The sequence below is a fragment of the Truncatella angustata genome (assembly GCF_020726525.1).
Source record: "Truncatella angustata strain MPI-SDFR-AT-0073 chromosome Unknown BKA67scaffold_1, whole genome shotgun sequence".
NCBI classification, from domain to species: domain Eukaryota; kingdom Fungi; phylum Ascomycota; class Sordariomycetes; order Amphisphaeriales; family Sporocadaceae; genus Truncatella; species Truncatella angustata.
Window position 1 is genome coordinate 3,945,043 of NW_025763381.1, and position 20,197 is coordinate 3,965,239.

The following is a 20,197-nucleotide window of genomic DNA, read 5'->3' on the forward strand; positions in this document are numbered from 1 at the left end:
GCTGTTTGGGTGCGTGCGGTTATGCAGGTACCCCTTTCTCTTCTTCTTCTTCTTCTTCCTCTTCTACTTCTTCCTTTTTATTTTATTTTTATTTTTATGTTGCAGATGAGATGATGAAGGATATTGTGTCTGTAACCAATACTGAAACGGTAATTCTCATGTCATGGGGGGGCGCATTATGGCTGGCGTGGAAAAAGCTCGAAGATGCGAATGGGTGAATATACAGTACTTTGCAATAAAATAGCTATTTCACGGGGAATGGATGTCTGACGACGACGAATGGAAATTAGTATCGCGTCGCAGTCCGGCAGGCCTCCTTCCAAGATTCTTGAACCTGGTGGATGGGCCAGTTCCAAATTTACCGGGATGCGATAGCTGATACTTCTGACAGACCTGCCGCTGTTAGTGTTGCAGCTTGCTGCGGCGGCAGGCGACACACTTGGCTTAGCAGGTCGTAGGGGGGTTACAATGCGACAAAGTGCCCCCATGTGTGGATGTAATTGTTAAGAATTGAGACAATATTGGTATGTAGTGGAAAGTTGCTGGTCAAGAGCTAACTAATTGACTCACTGGAATCTCGCGGCCAAGAACATTGAGTCAATGGATACCTGGTGAGGGGAATGGTCTGTAGATATGTTAATAACTCACTGTAACGTTGATGTAGCAGACCTCATCAGTGTTACTGTAGCATGACCTCAGCGCTGGCGTTGGCGTTGAACATGTCCAAAGAGCGAAGTTGAAAGTTGGCCCCTCCTCCTCCTCCACCCCCCGCCACTACGACAAGCTAGACCCTTTTGAGAGGGAGCCCAAACAAGACTTGGGAAGTTCGCCGGGTTTTTGTTTACACTCGAGTAGGGGCAGCGCAGACTCGCGCCGACGACTGCAGAGCATCAACCACTTCAATATATCGCATCGCATCGCACCGGACCACACCACAAACACGGCACGGCACGCAATTGCGCCCCATCATGCCTCGTGTCGCCCAGATGCCGCGCAAAAGCGTGGGCAGCAGAGCTCCCTCTAGTCTGATGGGAGATTCCCCTCTCAAGTCAGTTCCCATGTCATGTCGCCGCCATATGCCCCGTACACTCAGCATACCAGCAGCACTGACACGGATCTTCTAGGATCCCCCTCAACGATGATCATTCAGAGAAGAAGGGCCGCTCCAAGGAGAGGCAGGCCCTTCACGAGAAACAGATCAACAACCTCAAAGCCGCCGCAGCCACCCCCGTACGCAAATCCAGTTACCGGCTGAGCGACCTCGACAACCAATCCCCCAGCTCAATTCAGAGGACCCCTGCCCAACGCCGCGCTCAGGTCGACGAAGATGAGGTTCTTTACGTTGGCGGAAGCAGTGTCACCCCTATGAAGCGTGTCCCCATCCTCGCCAACTTCGAGGAATGGATGAAGATGGCTACAGACAACAAGATCAACGCCGCCAACTCGTGGAACTTTGCCCTGATCGACTACTTTCACGACATGTCTCTCCTCAAGGAAGGCGATGGCGTCAACTTCCAGAGGGCGAGCTGCACATTGGATGGCTGTGTCAAGATTTATACGAGCAGAGTCGACAGCGTGGCCACCGAGACCGGCAAGCTCCTGAGTGGCTTGGCCGATAGCAACAGCAAGAAGAAGGGCAGGGATGAGGGCGATGGTGAGGACAGCGAGGAGGAAGTCGACGAGGACGGCAACGTTGTTACCAGGAAGAAGCAGAAGCGAGTAAGTCATTACACCCAACTCTGCACTCATGCGGATCTTACCCACTGCCCCAACCCAACGCTGACCTCAGCACCAACAGCAACGCTCATCCGAAGCAACCCTGGCCCCCTCCTTTGCCTCGCTGCAGCTGAAGAAGCTCGAGCTCGAATTCGCCGTCGATCCCTTGTTCAAGAAGGCCTCGGCAGATTTCGACGAAGGCGGAGCAAAGGGTTTGCTTCTGAATCACTTGATGATAGACGGTCAAGGCCGAATCGTTTTTGACAGCAGTGATGATGCGAACGACGCAGCAGCCGGACGTATCAAGCTTCGACGCCGCGAAGATGTTGCTGAGGGGGATGAGGACATTGTTGAAGATGAGGAAGACGATGCCACCATTACCGGAAAGGAGCCCGAGCCAGAAGAAGATGTCGAGATCGACATTGGTGCTCTCGGTGCCAAGTTCTTCCCCGATCTCGGCATTCTTGAGACCCAGGACGTCTGCCCGTCGTTGAAGACCTTCGACTTGGGTGATCCTTCCGGATCCCTCGACATACCCTTTTTGCGCGCCCCTGAAGACTGGCAAAACCAAGGCAAAGATGGGGACGAGTCACATACTACTGGCGACAAGTCTGGTATGTTCATTGACGACGACAATCCCTTGGGCTTCGACGACATGACAAACATGGGAGGCTTTGATGTAGTGGATGCCGCATTCGGTGAAGGTGGAGAGGCCTGGGCCCGGGAAGCTGCGTTAGAGCCACAAATGCGCCCCTATAATGTCGCCAACGAAGACGGTATTGGCGGAGATGGTTCAGCAATTGACGACGAAAATGGCGACTACATTGTGCGCATGGCTCATGGCAAGGACACGGACAAGATGCATGAAGACATCCTCGGCTATTTCGACCAGGCCTTGCAGAAGAACTGGGCAGGACCAGAGCACTGGAGGATACGAAAGATTAAAGACGCCAACAAGACGGAGCCTACTCGCCAGCGCAAAGAGAAGGAGCCTTTCGAGATTGATTTCGCCTCATCTCTAGACTCCAAGCTAGCTGAGCAGATCTACACTCAAGCAAGCACCAATTCTGCTATTTACATGCCTAAGAAGGACTGGAAATCAAAAACCCGAAACCTACTACCAGACGATAAGCACTTCAGCTCCAAACAGCTGTTAAGCCTCTTCCTGAAACCAAAGGCCCGAATGAGCAGCAGGAGGCGACTACTCAATAAGGGAGGCATGTTCGGTAATGCGGGTCAACAAGAGAACGTACCTGAGGGCGAAATGGACGAAGCCTTCTGGGCTAACAAGGAACCACTGCAAAGCACAGAGCAGGACGAAACTGCTCTCCCACAGGGCGACTACGATGCCAACTTCTTCGATGATGAAATGCCACTACCAGGTGGTGGTCTTTTGGATGATGAAGATGACCTTGAGTTCGCCGACGCTAGAGATCACTTCTCGCCTGGCGCAGAAGTTCCCATTACAGAAAACGGCGGCCTCACGGCATTGCTGAATGGTGGAATGACTACCGGCGGCTTTGGCACACAACTTGTTACTTCGACACGACGCCTGCGGCCTGAATATGTGCAATTTGCTAGAGTAGCGAAGAGAGTTGACGTCAGGCGCCTAAAGGACGAGTTATGGAAGGGCATTGGCTTTGAGTCGCTCGATGTAAGTCGTGTTTGTTGCTGTTCACTCTGGATCTAAGTATACTGACCTGTATATGTAGGAGCGCAACCGGTCGCGATTGCTTACACCGCCGGAGTCTTCTCCGGCCAAACCTCAGAACTCGTCCGCAGCAGACCCTACGCTCAAGTTCACAGATGTCATGAACAACCTGCAGACCGTCTATCCCAAAGCGGTCATGGATGACATTTCCACCAGTTTCTGCTTTATCTCTCTATTACATTTGGCGAACGAAAAGGGCCTTGTTATTGAGAAGACGCCAGACCTTCTAGAGCTAAACATTCGGAAAGACTGGAGTGCAGAAGTTACAGCGGAAGGTTAACTTTTTCTCGCGGTGGAACAGAGAGCAAATGACAGACAGCATTTTGTAACGAGTCAAATGGTGAACGATGAGTAATGAACATTTCGCAAGGCATTCATAGGGTAGAATGCAGAGACGGATCGCAACACAGGATACCTTTGATTGCCGACCAGGCTTGGGGCGTTGAGCTAAAGCTTGTTGGTGGGATATACACACTTGATTGAATAGCACAGCGGCAAAATCATCTGAGATTGGTTTCACTCCATAAGTCTGGCTGAAGCTCCTTCCCTTCGCTTTCCCCTTTGCTTGATACCAGTTCATTTGAATGTTTATTTTCTTTGAGCTTCTTATGATATTTGCCCATTTCACAAATATCGCTTCATCCATGCTTAGGTCTACGTCCCATCCCAAGACCCAAAAAATGGAGCTTGCTCTCCATCATGCTTCTTCATATCACGGAAGGGTGCTACACCTATGATGCTCGAAGTTTCTTCGCATTAGCCACTTGGAATGACAGAAGTCCGCAATACCGCAGAACGATCTACCTGCAACGACGTCAGACCGAGATTTCAGGGCCCGTAGAGCTCCATAGTTTCGTATTGTCCCCGGAAGTTATATCTTGGGGACCCATCGTGGCGGATCTTCAAGACCATTGAAACACATGCAAACCATTTTCACAAGCAAGGTACGATTATATCGGGGCTCGGGCCTCATTGCCACATCTGTTACCATGATTTGTGTTTCTGGTAACTGCATAATAAAAGAGGAAAAAGCAGAACCGCACGACGAGAGAGGACAACGGAGCCCGAAGCAGAAGAGAGACTTTTCCCCCCCGTCGATTACTGTCAAATCAATGTACCGTTCACGACAGGAACCGAGGTCTGGCCCGGACACCTCTTTTCTTCTTATTATTACTAAGGACCGTCCTCCCCAACTCCCCTTTGTCGAGTGGCGCCGGAAGCACGCACACGAACACAAAAGGCACTACTGTACGGCGACCGCCGGGCCTAGAAGATCCGGCTCCCTCCCCCCTCATGACCCCCCGGGATGTCTTCTCCGTGCCAGTAATAGAGATGCTCGTTTCGTTATCCATGGTTTTTCGCGAGAGTAGTCCAGTAAGAACACGCATCTACGGGGCTGTATAGAGAGGGCAACAGACACTGTTACCGACTATTTTGCCACCACGATGGAGACCTGTGGAACTCGGCAAGCAGGCCGTACATGTACAAAATGATTGGCGTGGCGTCAAAGACTTTCCCTGTCCCACGCCCCCCGCAGTTATCAAAAGTTCGATCGATATCGTGATTCACCAGGGCTCGTTATGATGGTGTAACGGGTTTGCTCCAGGTACTTCTGCTGATTGGAGGTTGGATCGGTCGAGACGCTGTCTAAGACCAGGGGTTTTCCGGAATAGAAGCTCCTGCGCTTTTCCATGGATCTGGTATAGATGCGGTTGATCGTTGAATTGCCCAATCATCAACTCTCCAGACAGACTAGCATTGCATAGGGCAGTCGGAATATGCAGATGCATGGGTTCTCGTGACAGGGGGATAGCTGGGGAAATCTCATAGTGGACAATACACATTTGTGGAGCATCCGAGCTACGTGCAATGCAATGCGAAAACCACCAGAGGCTTTGACGCTGTTGATAGGCATATTTTGTATTCGCATCAATGGAATTTCATATTGTCGGTAACAGATCTATCAATTGATGGGGGAAATTTCCCCGAATGTCAACAGCGATAGTGATGCTTTGAATCTGGTAACCCCAATGGCCGATCAGGCTACACCTGGTGGCGTTGTAAACTACAACAACGATTAAATATGCTAGCTTTTCAGCTTCTTTCCTTTCCCAATGCGCTGAACCGTTTCAAACCGATATCCATCCTTTCGCTTGCCTGACCAACGATGTGCCGATGCTGATTTCAACACAAGGTGTAAATATATGTTCCCAAAGCGACTGTCATCTACTTGAGCTGTTATACCTTGTCGATTTGTAACGCCTTGAACTCCCCAGTTCTCGTGAAGAACGCATTCCTAAACGCCCATACCTGAGTGGTAAACTTGGTTCTTGTTCAAATCTGGAAATTTGGACATAGTCCAGAGAGGGTATAAACTAAAATTTATGTAACATGAAAATGTGTACGCATCTCATAATGTTGGCGTAAACTGTAATTATAGAACAACACCGCGATGTTTGTTTTTGTTTGCATACGGCAACCGCGCCCAAAGTCCTAAAAGACGCCGTCTAGGAACGTTTTCGGGGTTTGAAAAGTCCAAGACAGGAAAACCGAAAAGCGGAACACCGATAGGATGCTGGGTTTGTAGATTATTGTTCTGGCCTGCCAACAATGTCGCTGGCACGCAAAAGGGCGCTCATGCCGTCCAGGCCAGGATCCGCACCCCCGGTTATCTTCGGCAGTATAGGTGGTGCCGGATGCTGAGTTGTAGGCTGAACTTGATTGGCCATAGCCGAATGGTAGACGCCTAAAGAGGATTGCCTTAGTCTAGATGCATATGATCCATTGTTCCTTAACATACCACTGTATGGCAAGCGGCTATCAGCAAAATAATCGCCAGGACGGCCGGGATATTGTTGTGTAGGCGTTGCTGGCTTGTTCGAGCTCGGGCCATCGGATAGAGGTGCTGCTCCCGTAAACATGGAGGGTGTTTCGGGCTTCGAAGACAGGAGCGCGTGGATGGGCAGGGAAGACTCGCTGGGCGTCCGGGGCTGGCTAAATGAGCTCAGAGAGGCTATGCTGCCCGTTGACGATTGCTCGGCGCGTAACGACGGGGGCCGTGACCAGAATTGTGAGGAGACCGACGTGCGATGCGACTTAGTACCCTCAGAAGGACCAGGGACCATACTCGGGATACCGCCTTCAGGGGAGTGGGACACCGGACCAGACAGGATGCGAGGATCACCCAACTGAGGCAACTGCGGAAAGTAATTTGAAGCTGATGCGTCGGGCTGGAAGCCTTCACGTACTGCCGCGTACCGGACCGCTGTGTTATCTGATGCGTCCCTGCTGGCAGGACTCGAGAAGCCTCGTGGCCGTGGGCTGACCTTGCCTTCATGTGTTACAGCTGTCGGCGAGAGCAATGTGTCGTCAGCATGTCGTGGAAATGCGCTTGACGAAACGATAGGGGACACATGTGTGTCGGATTGAGATGTGATAGAGCCAAGTCTCTGCTGACGAGTAGGAGGTGGTTCGCTGCCCAGATGACTCTCAGAACCACTTCCAGCATGGTTGTGCGTGTTACTGGCGCTGAGAGACATACCACTGCCGCTCCTACGGTTGGAGCTGTCTCCGTCCACTCTTGCTCTTTTGTGAGCATCTTGGGCAATGTTAGACGATATCTGATACAGAACGGAACTGGAAGACACGAACCGTGAAGAGCCTGTCGCTTGCGGAAGTCGTGCAAGTAATCCGCATACCGCTTGTAATCGGCCGTCTTTTTGTACTCGGTCATATCTCGGTTATATTTCTCCTTCAAAACCTGCGCCTGTGTCTCATAGGGTTCTTTTTCGGTGCGGACGAGGCTTTGCCAGTTCTCTCCGACAAGTTTGGCGATTTCGGTGAATGTGAGATTTTGACCTTTTAGATCTTCCCGCATTTCTAAGTACAGAACGTAAGCTACGAAATTTTAAATATTTTTAAATCTTCTGGAAATATAGTCCAGGTCGGGTCCGAGCATGGCTATGTCATGTGCGACACAGAGCGAAGATAATTAGACAACTTACTATTTGAGAACAAAACGTAGGCGGACGGTGGCCGTTCGGGGGCATTTTCGTCCGTCTTTGGATGCCTCCTGTACTTGCGTTTTGCCGTGGCCGCACCATCTTTAATCTCAGCTTGTTGAAGCTTGTTGACAGCTGCAGGTGGTTCTTCGATGCTCGTTCGGGTTGGCGAGACCAAAGATGCGGCCGGCGCGAGGCCTCGATGATTCGCGATGCGGCGCTGCAATTTCTTGAACCGGGGGCATTAGCATGCAATACTGGAAGAGGGCACAAGGGACGGTATCATACCCTGCGATGCCCGAGCTTCACCCCAAGCGCGTCACTATGCCAATATCAGCCGTTGATCGAAGATGGAAGCGAACCCAACCCACAGATCTGACTCTGTTATGTCCAGAATAGTATCCCAAGAGTCAAAACCTTGGTCGACGAAGGCTCCCAGGTATTGGCTAATACCTAGCTCTTGGAAAATTTCCTCAAGTAGAGGCATATGTCCAGCTCAAGTGCACAGGCACGTTGCGTATAGTCTTTCGGTCTCGATGGGCATGGATTGCTGGAGGGGGGTAGAAAGAAAAAGTCGTCGCCCGTGTCCGCGTCAACTGACGATTGGACTGGTCTTGTCTTCGCGTCTCTCCTCTCGTAGGTGCTCCTCTCCGGGGGTCGATTTTCCCTTAGTTCGACTAAAACGTCCCTAATAATTGTCCGGTCTAATAACCAGCTTCAAGAACGGGATCCAAATGGGAAGGGGTCTGCGTGCCTCCAGTTCGAACAGTCGGCAAAGCGGTGGGCAGCTATAGCACAATCAATGGCGACTGGAGGTGCTCGTGTGTATTTGGGTAGCTTGCCAGCTTGCAAGATATTGGTTCAGGGGTATCCGTGCATTAAGTGGCATGCAAGCAGAGATGGTCCGAATGGGTGGTTGTGGTACTAGTCCTGGGATTTTGGAGTCAGAGTGTCGTAATTCCGTCAGGAGTTAAGATATGCCATTCATCGACCGTGGCGTTGAGCAAACTAAATGGGAATGTTGTGTGGTCCGTGTTCGGTAAATGGTAATGTGTATGGGAAACTGGGAGAATTGGCATCATTGAATGCCCGATCACTAAACGTCGATACGATCCATGGCTACATTTCTCGATCCAGGTTGTAACGACGCCAGGTCGGGGATCGAGGATCAGAACGGAATCTGAGAGGAAAAAGAAGAGGAAAAAACAGACTAACAGTCACGGGGGTCGTTTGAGACTAGCATTGCAGACGCAGCGGGAGACAGACGAGACGATACATTTGGCTCAAAGCAAAACGGTCGGAGCTACGTCCAGTAGCACTCTTTACCTTACGGAGTAAGTTATCACTTACAAGAATAAGTGGCGGGTCTGCACTGCGGCGTAAGCCTTTGAGACAACACAGCAGCCAGCACAAAGCGGGAACTCCAAGGTAGGCGTTAGTGCTGAAAGTACACACAGTAGGGTTCGGCTGCTACTTGGTACCTGCTACTAGGCAGGTAGGCTATAACGTCAGGGATGAGACTTCATGGAAAAGACAGTAATGAGTACTGTCGTGTTTATCTTTGCCCTTTTCCCCCTTGCACATGGGGGGACTGGTAACCACAGCCATAGTCATGATCATACTTGTGATCAAATCAGGAAACATGCAAAGTCAGACCTGGCACTTTGAAGTATCTACTGGATTATTAGGTGTCGTGAATGCACAAAATGGCGCCGCGCATCGGAACACTGTTATTGCTTCGTTTTCACCGGGCTGTCATGGAGGATCAGAGATCCCAGCAACGAGCATGGAAGTTTTACGAGATTGTGCAAATTGCATCGTAACCAGCCCGCTAATGGGATGGGATGGTATGTAGGTACAAGTAGTTATGATGCCATGAGGCATCAAGGCCATTCTGAGAACCCATCCACATTCTCGTTTGTTCGCTAGCCGACTCGTTAGATGCAAGAATGCATGGTGGGATCGAGATCTATACTCGTAGCTGGCCAATCAGATATCGCGTACCCTACTTCTTTGTTTAGATGGGCGCAAGGTGACCCGTTGCATCGCGATGCTGCGATCCGTAGCAGACGGGTGCCATTTTTCTGGGCTTTGCAACTTTCGATGCCATCGGCTCCAAAGCAATCAGGGTCAACCGGAATGTTAGGAGCACAACGCTCTCTTGGGATTTATCGTCATTTCAATTTAACTGGGAGCCTCAGTAGTGCTGTAGGCATGTTGTTTCGATGTCATGACGTGAAGACGACGCCAGAGGGTGTACACAGCCGTTGTTATAGGCAATTGGTGCGCAGTGTCGGACGAATTGCCGAGGATGCAGCCAGGGAGACGTCGCCGCACGACATGGATCGATTAACGCGTGTAGATCGAAGACTTTTCCGGAAACGGAGCCAATCCCCACCGAGGAAAAAGAAACAAGAACATATGTACATAGCCAACTGGACCAATGTGTTATTGTTTCAAGGGCGAAGGAGAAAGAAAAAAAAAAGACCCTTGCTGGTACCTATTCTTGGAGCTCTGACGACAATTTTCTTAGCGAAGATTGCAATCGAGATTGTTGATATGTAGCGGCCGGACTCACTCTTGCCGATCCCGCCTGAGATTCTTCAGGATATCTATGGTATGGTTGAAGAAAGGATTTCGATTTCGATTCAAACATAATCCGCCAATGTCTTTGGTAACTAACGAGTTCATTCTTCGCTACCATGGCTTCAGTAAGTACTTGATACCTTGCCGAAGGCTGTTTGGAAAGACTATTACTTGCATTGCATACCAATTAAATTCTAGTATAAACCGGAGGCCCCCCGGCGCCACAGGCATTATCCTGTGTCGTAAAGTGCTGCAAGCCTTGAATCGTTCATGACTCGTATAAATAAATATTAGGCCTCTGTAGGGAGACGTTGTAGAATAGAAATACGTGCTTAAAGTGCAGTTTTGAGAATCATGAGGCTCTAGGATTGTATGGGTGATTGAAGATCTAGACCCCATCCCCCTTCATTTTCGCCAGTTCACATGCGCAGGGAAGCAATTCGGTTACAAATAGGGCGCGTGCGTACTATTACAATCAGATTAAATCTACAGTTTTTGGATTCTGCAATTGAACTCATGTCCACACAACCAGGAAGGCGCTTCCTTCAGGTTGTGAGCCTGGCTAACAGTACAAATTAGATGTGAAGTAGTCACTCTAGTCCGCAGTTACATCAACTATCCACAGTTCATACTACATATCTAAAACATTTTGTCTTACCTTCCATCGTATGGGCTAAGCGGCGACCGTTCTTGTCACTCGATTGATTGGACCCTACAGTAGTATAGGCGGGAAGTGCTTACTATGTAATGTATGTACTCGGTAGCATTATCCAATGTGCTCTGTGATCTAGTTATGCTGGGTTGTCCAACCACACCAGTGGGGCTCTGCGTTAATCTATTTCCGCGGTCAAGTTTCTAACCTAGACTAGGTGATTGAACTTCTGAACCTTGTGGTTTACTCTGGAGCGTCCCAAACCTGCCGCGCCCCGGTTAAGGTTGCTGCTTGAGATTTTGAGTAACGACACTTGGAACGAATCTCGATTGCTGAAAAAGAACTTTCAACGGCGTTCCTCTCCTTTGCCATACTACCGTGTAAACCACGGAGGCGCGCGCCTTTGGCATTCTCATCGTCGATCGACCCAACCTGCTCACTAAGCAACCCTCAGTCATCACCGCACCGCCATTTGACAGTGCCAGGCCACATGTCTCAAGGGGACAAAGCCAGCGGCAGCCCTGCGTCGGCATCGTCAGATGCAGACTTGGCACAAGTGAGTTTCTCGAGCACGAGCACCTCCACGGGGTTGCAGGCAAACGCGTATTCTGGCCAGAGCTCAATCTGCGCACCGCCAAATATCGTCCCTGCTCCTCATTGCAAGTTGGCGCTGACATTGGGTCGTTCTAGGCCTTCCGGGAACTAGCAAGGTAAGAAAAAGACAACAAACCCGACGTTGCAACCTATCGATATGTTCGCCTTTCAAGATTGCGAACCCCATGTTTTGATGCATCGCATTCTCGAACCCAGACTTGTGCGTTCCAGACTTCTGACCCGCGCCCCATGGTCGGACTAAGTGGTCCTCTTACCCTCGGCTCCTCCAGTTCCAAATCCGCTTCTTGTTGCATGCCATTTGGCAGAATGCGACCCTGAAATCCCCATCTCCTGGCCCAGAATCCCCTTGTCCTCCGCCTCGAAAGTCTAGACCTGCCTGTTGCCACTGCAACCCAACGGCGCCTATGGTTGACTTTGTCAAAATCAAAATCACAAAAAAACCTTGCCCCAATCATGCATAGCCGCTGCGGGACATTTTGCTTCGAGGCTGTTATCAGCTTTCCTTTTTTCTCTTCTTTCTCTTCTCTGAAATGTCATAAGACCGTGGCCGCTAGTGGTAGCTGGTCTTTCAGGACCAGTAACTCCGGTTTCTATTTGGGGCGGAAACGTTCAGAAAACGTGTGGTATACGATATCCCGCGCAAGTGCGTTTATTGTTTCACACCGAGGCACCTCGTTTAGTTAAATATCACGATTAGTGCTCTTGATAGCACGTTTGCTGCCAAGCACATACCGCCTATGCTCTACCTACATAGCTAACCACGCCGTCAGGGGTGAGCAACAAGCGGCTGCCATGGAAGCCAACTTGTCCAAACTTGAAAGCAAGCTCGATGATCTGCTCGCACAGTTTGAAGCTGCCGCTGAAGGATCTGCAGCGCTCCACGAGGTCAACAACACAAACAAGGATGGGCAGTCGGCGAAAGATGAGAAACAGTCCTGAGCCTTCGCTTCACCCCGATGCCGTATAGCAAAGTCGCCTGAAGCAACCTCGGAATATGAATCTCGAAGACCGAGGCCGGCTCAGGAGCATTGCTGAGCGCTATACATGAGGGAGCGTTCACAAGCCGAGGTAGACAAGGATGGCAAGGTAGAGCAAACCTAGAAGACACGGGCTTTCGAGCGACAATTCATGAGTAGGTTGCTATGTTCAGAATAAGAGACAGCTATGACGTCCCATGCCTGCCTTCTGCCTTGCTGCAGAGTTACTTGAGTATTATTCCTCGGAAGCATAATCTGATGTAGTCAAGACCAATGGAATAGATATCCCAACAAAAGTAGTCTACAACCACTCGAGACCATGACTCGTACTCGGAAGACGAGGAGTCTAACCAAGGCTGAGCAAACACCCATAAGGGTAAGAAGACTGGACGAATGCCTTAAACATACCCTTCTCTCTCCATCATTGCCGTTGAGAAGGCCAGAATTTAACCACGGGCACACATGCAGCAAAATGTGAAGAAAGTTATCATAAACAACAGCAACGAGCTCGGGAAGACGACAGTATTCGAAAATTATGATTTTGTTTTGTTTTCATAACGGCAGTAGTCTATACTAGACAGTATTCTCCACGAATCTAATGCCAGTAGAATCGAGTCGTACAAGTGAATGCTAAACCACTTCCCCAAATGAGTTCCCATGTCGGGCCAGCTCACACTCCCGAACCAGGATTCAAGTCCTTCGTACTAATACTCAAGACGTGCGTGGTTATCGATCTGAAAAAGGAATGGGTCCCAGCAGAAACCCTTGCAATCCGACAGACTACATAAAGACCATTGGCATGTGCTGACTTGCGTCCACCAACCCCAGAAAACGCCGGACAGAAATTTCAACGCCAACTATGAATAAACCACTTCTTGTCCTTCACCATCCACTGTCACCCGTTCATGAGCAGTCATTGCTTGTCCACATGAGCTACAGAACCAGTCGCGCTGAGGTTCAGGTGGATTCTTTTTCCCAAGCAGTGAGAGGATCATTGAAGACTATAGTATAGATGAGGCGCTCGATGTAAATCGAGGTAACACAAGGGTATCGTATCAATTATACTGGATATATGCCATAATAACAGATCGCAGAGCAGGTAGCTTTGGACTCCATAGGCAAGAAAACCGAAATCTATTTTCGCCCCCATGTCAACAATTTTGATTAGCTGCTGAGAGCTCTTGTCAAAGTCTGCAGTCGTATGGCAATATTAGTTGGCTGGCTTTTGAACAATGTCGGAAAGACTTCTACGTGCCGCTAATTTCATGGGGTCATCTTCATCTGCTTTGACGAGAGATGGGCTTGCAGCGTTCAGCTTCGAGGTTGACGACATTGCTCGGGCCTCGAGGTTAGGACGCAATTGACTCGGGTGACCCTTGGTGTCTGGTGTCTCATCAGTCTTACGGGTAAGCTCCCTCTCCCGATTCTTCTCAAGTAACTGACCGCCAAGTGTGGCGCACTTGAGAATGGTCTGGATAAGATGGTTCTGCTGTAGTGGCTTCGAAAGGTATTCGTCCATTTGCGCTTGGATGCAGCGCTCCCGGTCACCCATCATGGCGTGTGCAGTGAGGGCGATAATAGGTGTTCGATGAGAGCCTAAACTGCGTTCGTACTCGCGGATCTTGCCTGTGGCTTCAAATCCACCCTAGAATATGATTAGCAAACACTTTGCGTTACGTGGCCGTTGATGAATGAGCATACCATTATGGGCATCTGTACATCCATAAGAATAACGTCGAATTTCTTCTTCTGTATGGCTTCCACAGCTTCCAAACCATTACCAACTACGGTGACAACATGATGGTATTTCTCGAGGATCTTGACCGCCAAGCGCTGGTTCACACGGTTGTCCTCAGCCAGTAGAATTTCGAAGGACCTGGTGTTGTCTGCTAGTGATGGAGTCGCACGGTTCTCTAGGGCTGGCACCATTCCATTTCCGAGATCGATGGGGGCGCAGGGGGTTGTTAGATACGAAGTAATACCTAGGTCTAAGCAGGACTTCAAGCTGATGTGAGTCGGTGGAGCTAATAGCACGATGGGTAGGTATTTGAATTGGTCAATCGCCCTTAGCTTGCGAGCAGTCTCAACCGAGTCGACGATGATGACGTCGAAAGGAGGCTCGTCAGATCCGAGCCCAGGATAACTTTCTTGAGTGGCCACAACCGGAACCAAGCCGAGATCACGGAGGGATGATACAATCTGCTTGCCAAAGACTGTTCGGCCCCTATCAACAAAGAAGACTTGGTGACCCTTGTATGGTTTGAGTTGCTTCTCAATTAGAGACAGATCACCACCTGCCAGTCTGACAACGCAAGTGAAGTAGAATGAACTGCCCTTACCGACATCGCTCCGGACCCAAACATCACCACCCATGAGGCTGACCAATCTCTTGGAAATCGAAAGACCGAGACCAGTGCCGCCAAATTTACGCGTCATGGAGCCATCTGCTTGTTGGAACGTGTCAAAGATAAGGTCGAGCTTGTCCTGCGGAATTCCTATTCCCGTATCGGAAACAACAAACTCCAGAGCGTACTCGTTATGGTCTCTAGGTGTTGGTTTCTTGGCTTGCTGGATTGAAAGCCGGACCTCTCCGTGCTCAGTAAACTTGATGGCGTTGCCAACGAGGTTCAAAATGATTTGCCTCAAGCGGAAAGAATCGCCTACGACGTAGTCGGGCACAGAACTATCTACGTAGTATGTCAAGTCCAAAAACTTCTCGTTTGCCTTGACAGCGAGAGTCTTCAGGGCGTTGAAGACTGTACCACGTAACGTATACGGGATCTCTTCAATAACCATTCTCTTGGCCTCGATCTTGGACAAATCGAGAATGTCGTCAATGATGGTCAAGAGACTGTTGGCTAGATTGTTGACAATGTTGAGCATTTCTCGCTGGTATTGGGTTAGGTCGGTATCCAAGGTGAGCTGGGTCATTCCTATAATGCCATTCATTGGTGTACGGATCTCGTGCGACATGTTTGCCAGGAATTCGGACTTGGTCTTGTTGGCTTGTTCAGCAGCTTCTCTGGCTAGTGTGTTCCTTTGAATACTGTCTCGCAGGTTGTAAACCATTTGGTTGATCTTGCGCTTCAATTCATCCATCTCGCCCGATGCCTCAACGTCAACTAGTTTTGTGAAGTTCCCATCGGTAGCAGCATTGGTGATGTCGCCGAAGGCACGTACTTGGGTGGTCAAGTTGGTCGCCATCGTATTGACATCGGCCGTGATCTCCTTCCAGCGACCCTTTAAACCAGCGACATCGGCTTGACCGCCCATCTTGCCATCAACGCCGACATCCTTGGCCACTCGTTGTACTTCGTTGCAGAAAACGGACAGTCGGTCAACCATGTTGTTGATGGTGTCTTTCAGAAGGGCAACCTCGCCTCCAGCGGTGACAGTGATCTTCTGGCTCATGTCACCATCTGCAATGGCTTGCGTGACCGTAGAGATACCCCGTACTTGAGACGTAAGGTTGGATGCCATGGTATTGACGTTTTCGGTAAGGTCCTTCCATTTGCCCTCAACGTCGTCCACACGAGCTTGGCCGCCAAGTGTGCCATCGGTCCCGACCTCTTTAGCGAGTTTGGTGACCTCGAATGCAAAGGTACTAAGACGATCTACCATGGTGTTTATGGTGTTCTTGAGCGATAAGATCTCACCTCTTGCCTCAACACTGATCTTAGTGCTTAGATCGCCCTTTGCTACGGCTGTGGTGACCTTGGAGATCTCGCGAACTTGCGTGGTCAGGTTCATGGCCATGCCGTTAACGTTGTCGGTAAGATCGCGCCATGTGCCTTGGACGTCGTTGACGGTTGCTTGTCCGCCCAGGCGTCCTTCGGTGCCGACTTCTCTGGCAATCTTGGTGACCTCGGCAGCAAACTGTTGCAGCTGGCCAACCATAGAGTTTATTGTCGACTTGAGTTCCAGGATCTCGCCCCTGCATTCAGCCTGAACCAATTGTGTGAGGTCACCTCTGGCGACAGCGGTAGTGACCTTAGCAATGTCTCGGACTTGGGTCGTGAGATTGTTCGCCATGGCGTTGACGTTTACCGTCAATTCGTTCCACATACCCTGCACACCCATGACATCGGCCTGTCCCCCGAGCATACCCTCTGTGCCTACATCACGGGCGACGCGTGTGACCTCTGCAGCGAACGTGCCAAGTTGTACAACCATGGTGTTTATTGTCTGTTGGAGCTCGAGTATCTCTCCCTTGGCTGGTCTTTCGATCTTCTTGGTGAGATCGCCATGAGCGACAGCAGTAGTGACGGAAGCAATCTCTCGCACTTGATCAGTTAAGTTCTGGGCCATGACGTTGACTAATCACGAATTAGCGATCATTACTAATAGATGGGAAAGAGAATGGTGTACGTGCCGTTGTCAGTGAGCTCTTTCCAGGTACCGTCGACCCCTGCAATTCGAGCCTGGCCACCAAGAATTCCATCTGTGCCGACTTCACGAGCGACTCGTGAGACCTCGCTAGAGAAGACCTGCAACTGGTCCATCATGGTGTTGATGGTGCGCTTGAAAGTAGTAATTTCCGGGTCCATCTCTACCGAGTTCATACGCACTCTCTTGCTGAGATCACCGTGAGCTACCGCTGTAACAATCTCACCAATCTCACGTAGAGCTTTCTGGAAAGCCTCGTTGGCCTTTTGATGCTTCCAGAGCTCCCTTTCGAGAGCAGCGACGCGCTCCTCTTCCAAGAGCCTAAGAGCCTTTTCTTGCAATTGCTTCTGCTCCACGAGCTGCGCGTTCACATGCGACAACTCCTGGCGCTGGTTGTCGAGTAATTTGGATTGGTCGTCGATGTGTTCTCGGAGACCCTCAAGAGCCTCATCGCTCAGAGGGATTGTCTTGACCGACCGCTCATCTTGTGCGATACTGCGGGCGGGAACTGCTGGGGAGATCTTTGATCGCATGTATGACTTGCCAGTAGCGGAGGTCGGGGATGAAGACTCGACTCCGAACATGGAGTCAGCAGTCTCACTTGGGGTTGCCGGAAAGATGCTGGGAGCACTCGAGATGCTAGCCTTGGCCTCCAAACGTTGAATGCGGGCAGCGAGAGCGGAAAGCTCGCTTTCGAGAGAGTTCTTGGCAGAGCTGGAAGGGCCGGGGAGTGTGCAGATGGGCTCACTGCCAGGGTGAACAGGCGTCGAGAGCTTCGAGTCGGTTGCCAAAGATTTGACCATGGCAGCAGCGGCCGCCAGAGCCGATTCGTCAGCCATCATTCTCATGGCCCGGGGTTTATCCAATACAATTCAAGAGTGATGGATTGTCCGGATTAAAGCGAGGTTTCGACGGATTATTCAGGTAAGGAGCGAATGATGCCAGCGGAGGCTGATATCGGCGCGAATGATTTACGAGGACGATGGCATCCTGCGTATGTGTCGGCAAGGGTTGAGGTCGACTTTGGATGAGACACAGGCTAAGCCAAGTCGATGGATGTATAATGCCTCAGGTCAAGGTCGCGCCTCTGCGTCTGGACGAACTGCACGGTACAGCACGATTACAGCACGGCACAGCACAGCCCAGGCAGTGACAAGAGGTGGCAGCAGTGATGATATCCAGCAATGCAATGGATATGTGGTGTGTGTTTAGGAGCAACGACAAAACAACGACAGTAGCAACAATGACGACAACAAATAAACACTTCCTTGAACGTAAATTTTTTTTTTGGAGGAAGAGACAAATATCGACGAAGCGATCGTGGAAGAAATCTCCTGACCAGAAAGGAAGCAGAAGTTGAGTGCGGGCGAAGTGGAGGTGTGCTTGGAATTTGGCTCCCTGAACGTCGCGCGCTCGCTTCGGTCTGGGGTCTGGTCTTGTCTTGCCTTGTCTTGTCCTGTCCTGTGCTGTCTTTTTACTCTACTTTACCGTATTGCAACTGCACTGCATGTGGCACCCACTCCAGCCACTGTTGCAGCATTGGTCCGCGTTGACTAGGAGGGTGACAAGTGCGGCGGAGCCACGCAAGATGCACACGCTAATCCAGTCCGTACCGAGCTACGCACCACAGGGGCGCTAATCCGGCATGGATCTCTGGCTCACTGGTAGCGGCAGCTCAGTCTGCTCGTCTCGTCCGAGCTCTGCTCCTAGCACTGCACTTTATCAATGGCAATCAGCCATCGAGCTTCACCTGCGAACTCAGGGGGCCTCAGGTAATAATCAATGATTAGCCGTACGTGAGATGCTTTTAAGGTTCCCAGTTGCTTGCTTCTGAATAATCGTACTGATGCTGCAAGCGAGTTTCTACCCACGCGCACTGTGAACGGCTTGTGGAACAACTACTGCTGTGGTTATTTATCATATACTTTGTACAATCGGACGTGGCAACAAATACTTACAATACCGCAGCAGCAGCCTACCGGTATTCACAAACTGCCTGCCCTCAGGTGCAGAGTCCCCAACCGCAAAAAAGCAAGCCAACCGGTTCTTTGTGCACCTTGCTCCGGGGGTGACGCCTCACCTGAACAATTGCGGTGCAAACCCACTTTGCGGAAATAATGCCAACCACGGCGCCATCATAACACAGAAACCCACCAGGTATAATCGCTGCTTCCTCGCATTCTAGTGCAGAAGAACACTTTGTCATGCTGAACGGGTATGTATACTATGTATGTATGCAATTGGAAGCGCCAGAGCTCTGAGCCATGAGGTCAGTGATCCATGCACACAGTTTCATGACTTCAACGCTGCCTGTGGCTCACACCAATGCATTCTTCGCTAACAACGCTGGAGAAAGGCTCCCGAAGACTGATTGGGGGTGCCGTGTTCCCGTACTCAATTTCCGCCTCTTGATTCGTCAGATACGCTTCGTCCAATCATAAGAGGCCAGTGGGGTGTGCAAATATGGATCCATGATCATGCTACATACATAGTCCAGTAGTAGAGCCGTCACACTTGCTTGGGATCACCTACTCAGCTGCCATACTGTATGGAGCAGTGATCGATTCTGGCATTGATCTTTTGAGTGCAGTGCAACCAGATAATTTTCGATTACATGGTATTGCTGCTCAAGTCATGGGCAAACACCCTCAACAAGGAGCTCTGCTTGGGCATCAACAACCCAAATCACACTCACATCCATGTGAAATTGGCTGATTGGCTCTGGGAATGGACAGACCACATCGCGAAGGTGGCAAACTCCTGCCGCGCAGCAGTCTCAGAGTTCCAGTTGCTGTTGGCCGGCAACGCAGATCTGCATCCACTGTATTCTCGCTTGTCGCCCAACCAGTACTCGACATATTCGCGATTTTCTTGGGGTTTCCCTTCCGCGGAAAACAAAAGAGAAGGGGAGACAAATATAGACCAGCCTCAATTCTCAACTTCCTAGACTATAAGTCTGGACGGAGCTCCCTTCTGATTACATGCCTTCTCATCAGAATGCGCACTACTATGTTTCCCCAGGCCCAAAACATGACGTCAGGCGATTGTCAATCTCTAGTTCGTGCCGCTTTGGGTACATTAACAATTTGACTTTGGCGCGTCCTACCGTTGGCTCGAGCATCAACTAGTTCAATGCTAGGAAGCAAGCATATTTGATCTTGGAATCGACACAACCCCTGAAAGCTGGAGCTCTAAAAAGAGCCACAAGCCACGAACATTGCACAACGCGGTATACAAATCACCTAGCTAGATATACTTCGAAATAATCTGCGTCACCAATTTTGAATGTTCACACTGTTTCGAGAGCTAATCTACGCCAACAAGTCCAGCCAAATCTGCTCAGTAATACTCGAAATAACTTTCACAGCTAAGCAGTCTATGAAGTTTTCATTCGTACTTTTAGTATGGAATACTCAGTCACGATTACATACTGGTAGTACATAGCGCCGAAGGCGGGGCACAAGCAGGACCCCTACATAGTCCAGCAGCTTAACCAGTCAGCCGCGGGACGATAGCGATTTGAGTTTGGTCTGCCTTATTAGGACTGGCCCAT

General features: G+C 50.2%; 3 protein-coding genes across 3 annotated transcripts; 1 reads left to right on the forward strand and 2 right to left on the reverse strand.

The window, feature by feature from the left end:
* The first annotated feature begins 856 nt into the window (after window positions 1–856).
* On the forward strand, window positions 857–3,987 carry BKA67DRAFT_597828 (condensin complex subunit 2/barren). The gene is made up of 4 exons (XM_046105305.1): window positions 857–1,048; window positions 1,125–1,719; window positions 1,799–3,370; window positions 3,429–3,987. Exons 1-4 carry the CDS (start codon window positions 969–971, stop codon window positions 3,705–3,707), a joined length of 2,526 nt encoding a protein of 841 aa, XP_045964213.1. The 5' UTR covers window positions 857–968; the 3' UTR covers window positions 3,708–3,987.
* A 2,028-nt stretch (window positions 3,988–6,015) lies between these two features.
* Window positions 6,016–7,915, reverse strand: BKA67DRAFT_530199 (uncharacterized protein; the record flags this gene model as incomplete). The annotated part of the gene is made up of 6 exons (XM_046099202.1): window positions 6,016–6,173; window positions 6,228–7,025; window positions 7,079–7,324; window positions 7,432–7,657; window positions 7,717–7,750; window positions 7,800–7,915. 6 exons carry the CDS (start codon window positions 7,913–7,915, stop codon window positions 6,016–6,018), a joined length of 1,578 nt encoding a protein of 525 aa, XP_045964214.1.
* Window positions 7,916–13,468: 5,553 nt separating this feature from the next.
* BKA67DRAFT_589747 (uncharacterized protein) lies at window positions 13,469–17,483 on the reverse strand (the record flags this gene model as incomplete). The annotated part of the gene is made up of 3 exons (XM_046104504.1): window positions 13,469–13,903; window positions 13,960–16,574; window positions 16,631–17,483. 3 exons carry the CDS (start codon window positions 17,481–17,483, stop codon window positions 13,469–13,471), a joined length of 3,903 nt encoding a protein of 1,300 aa, XP_045964215.1.
* Between the last annotated feature and the right edge of the window lie 2,714 nt (window positions 17,484–20,197).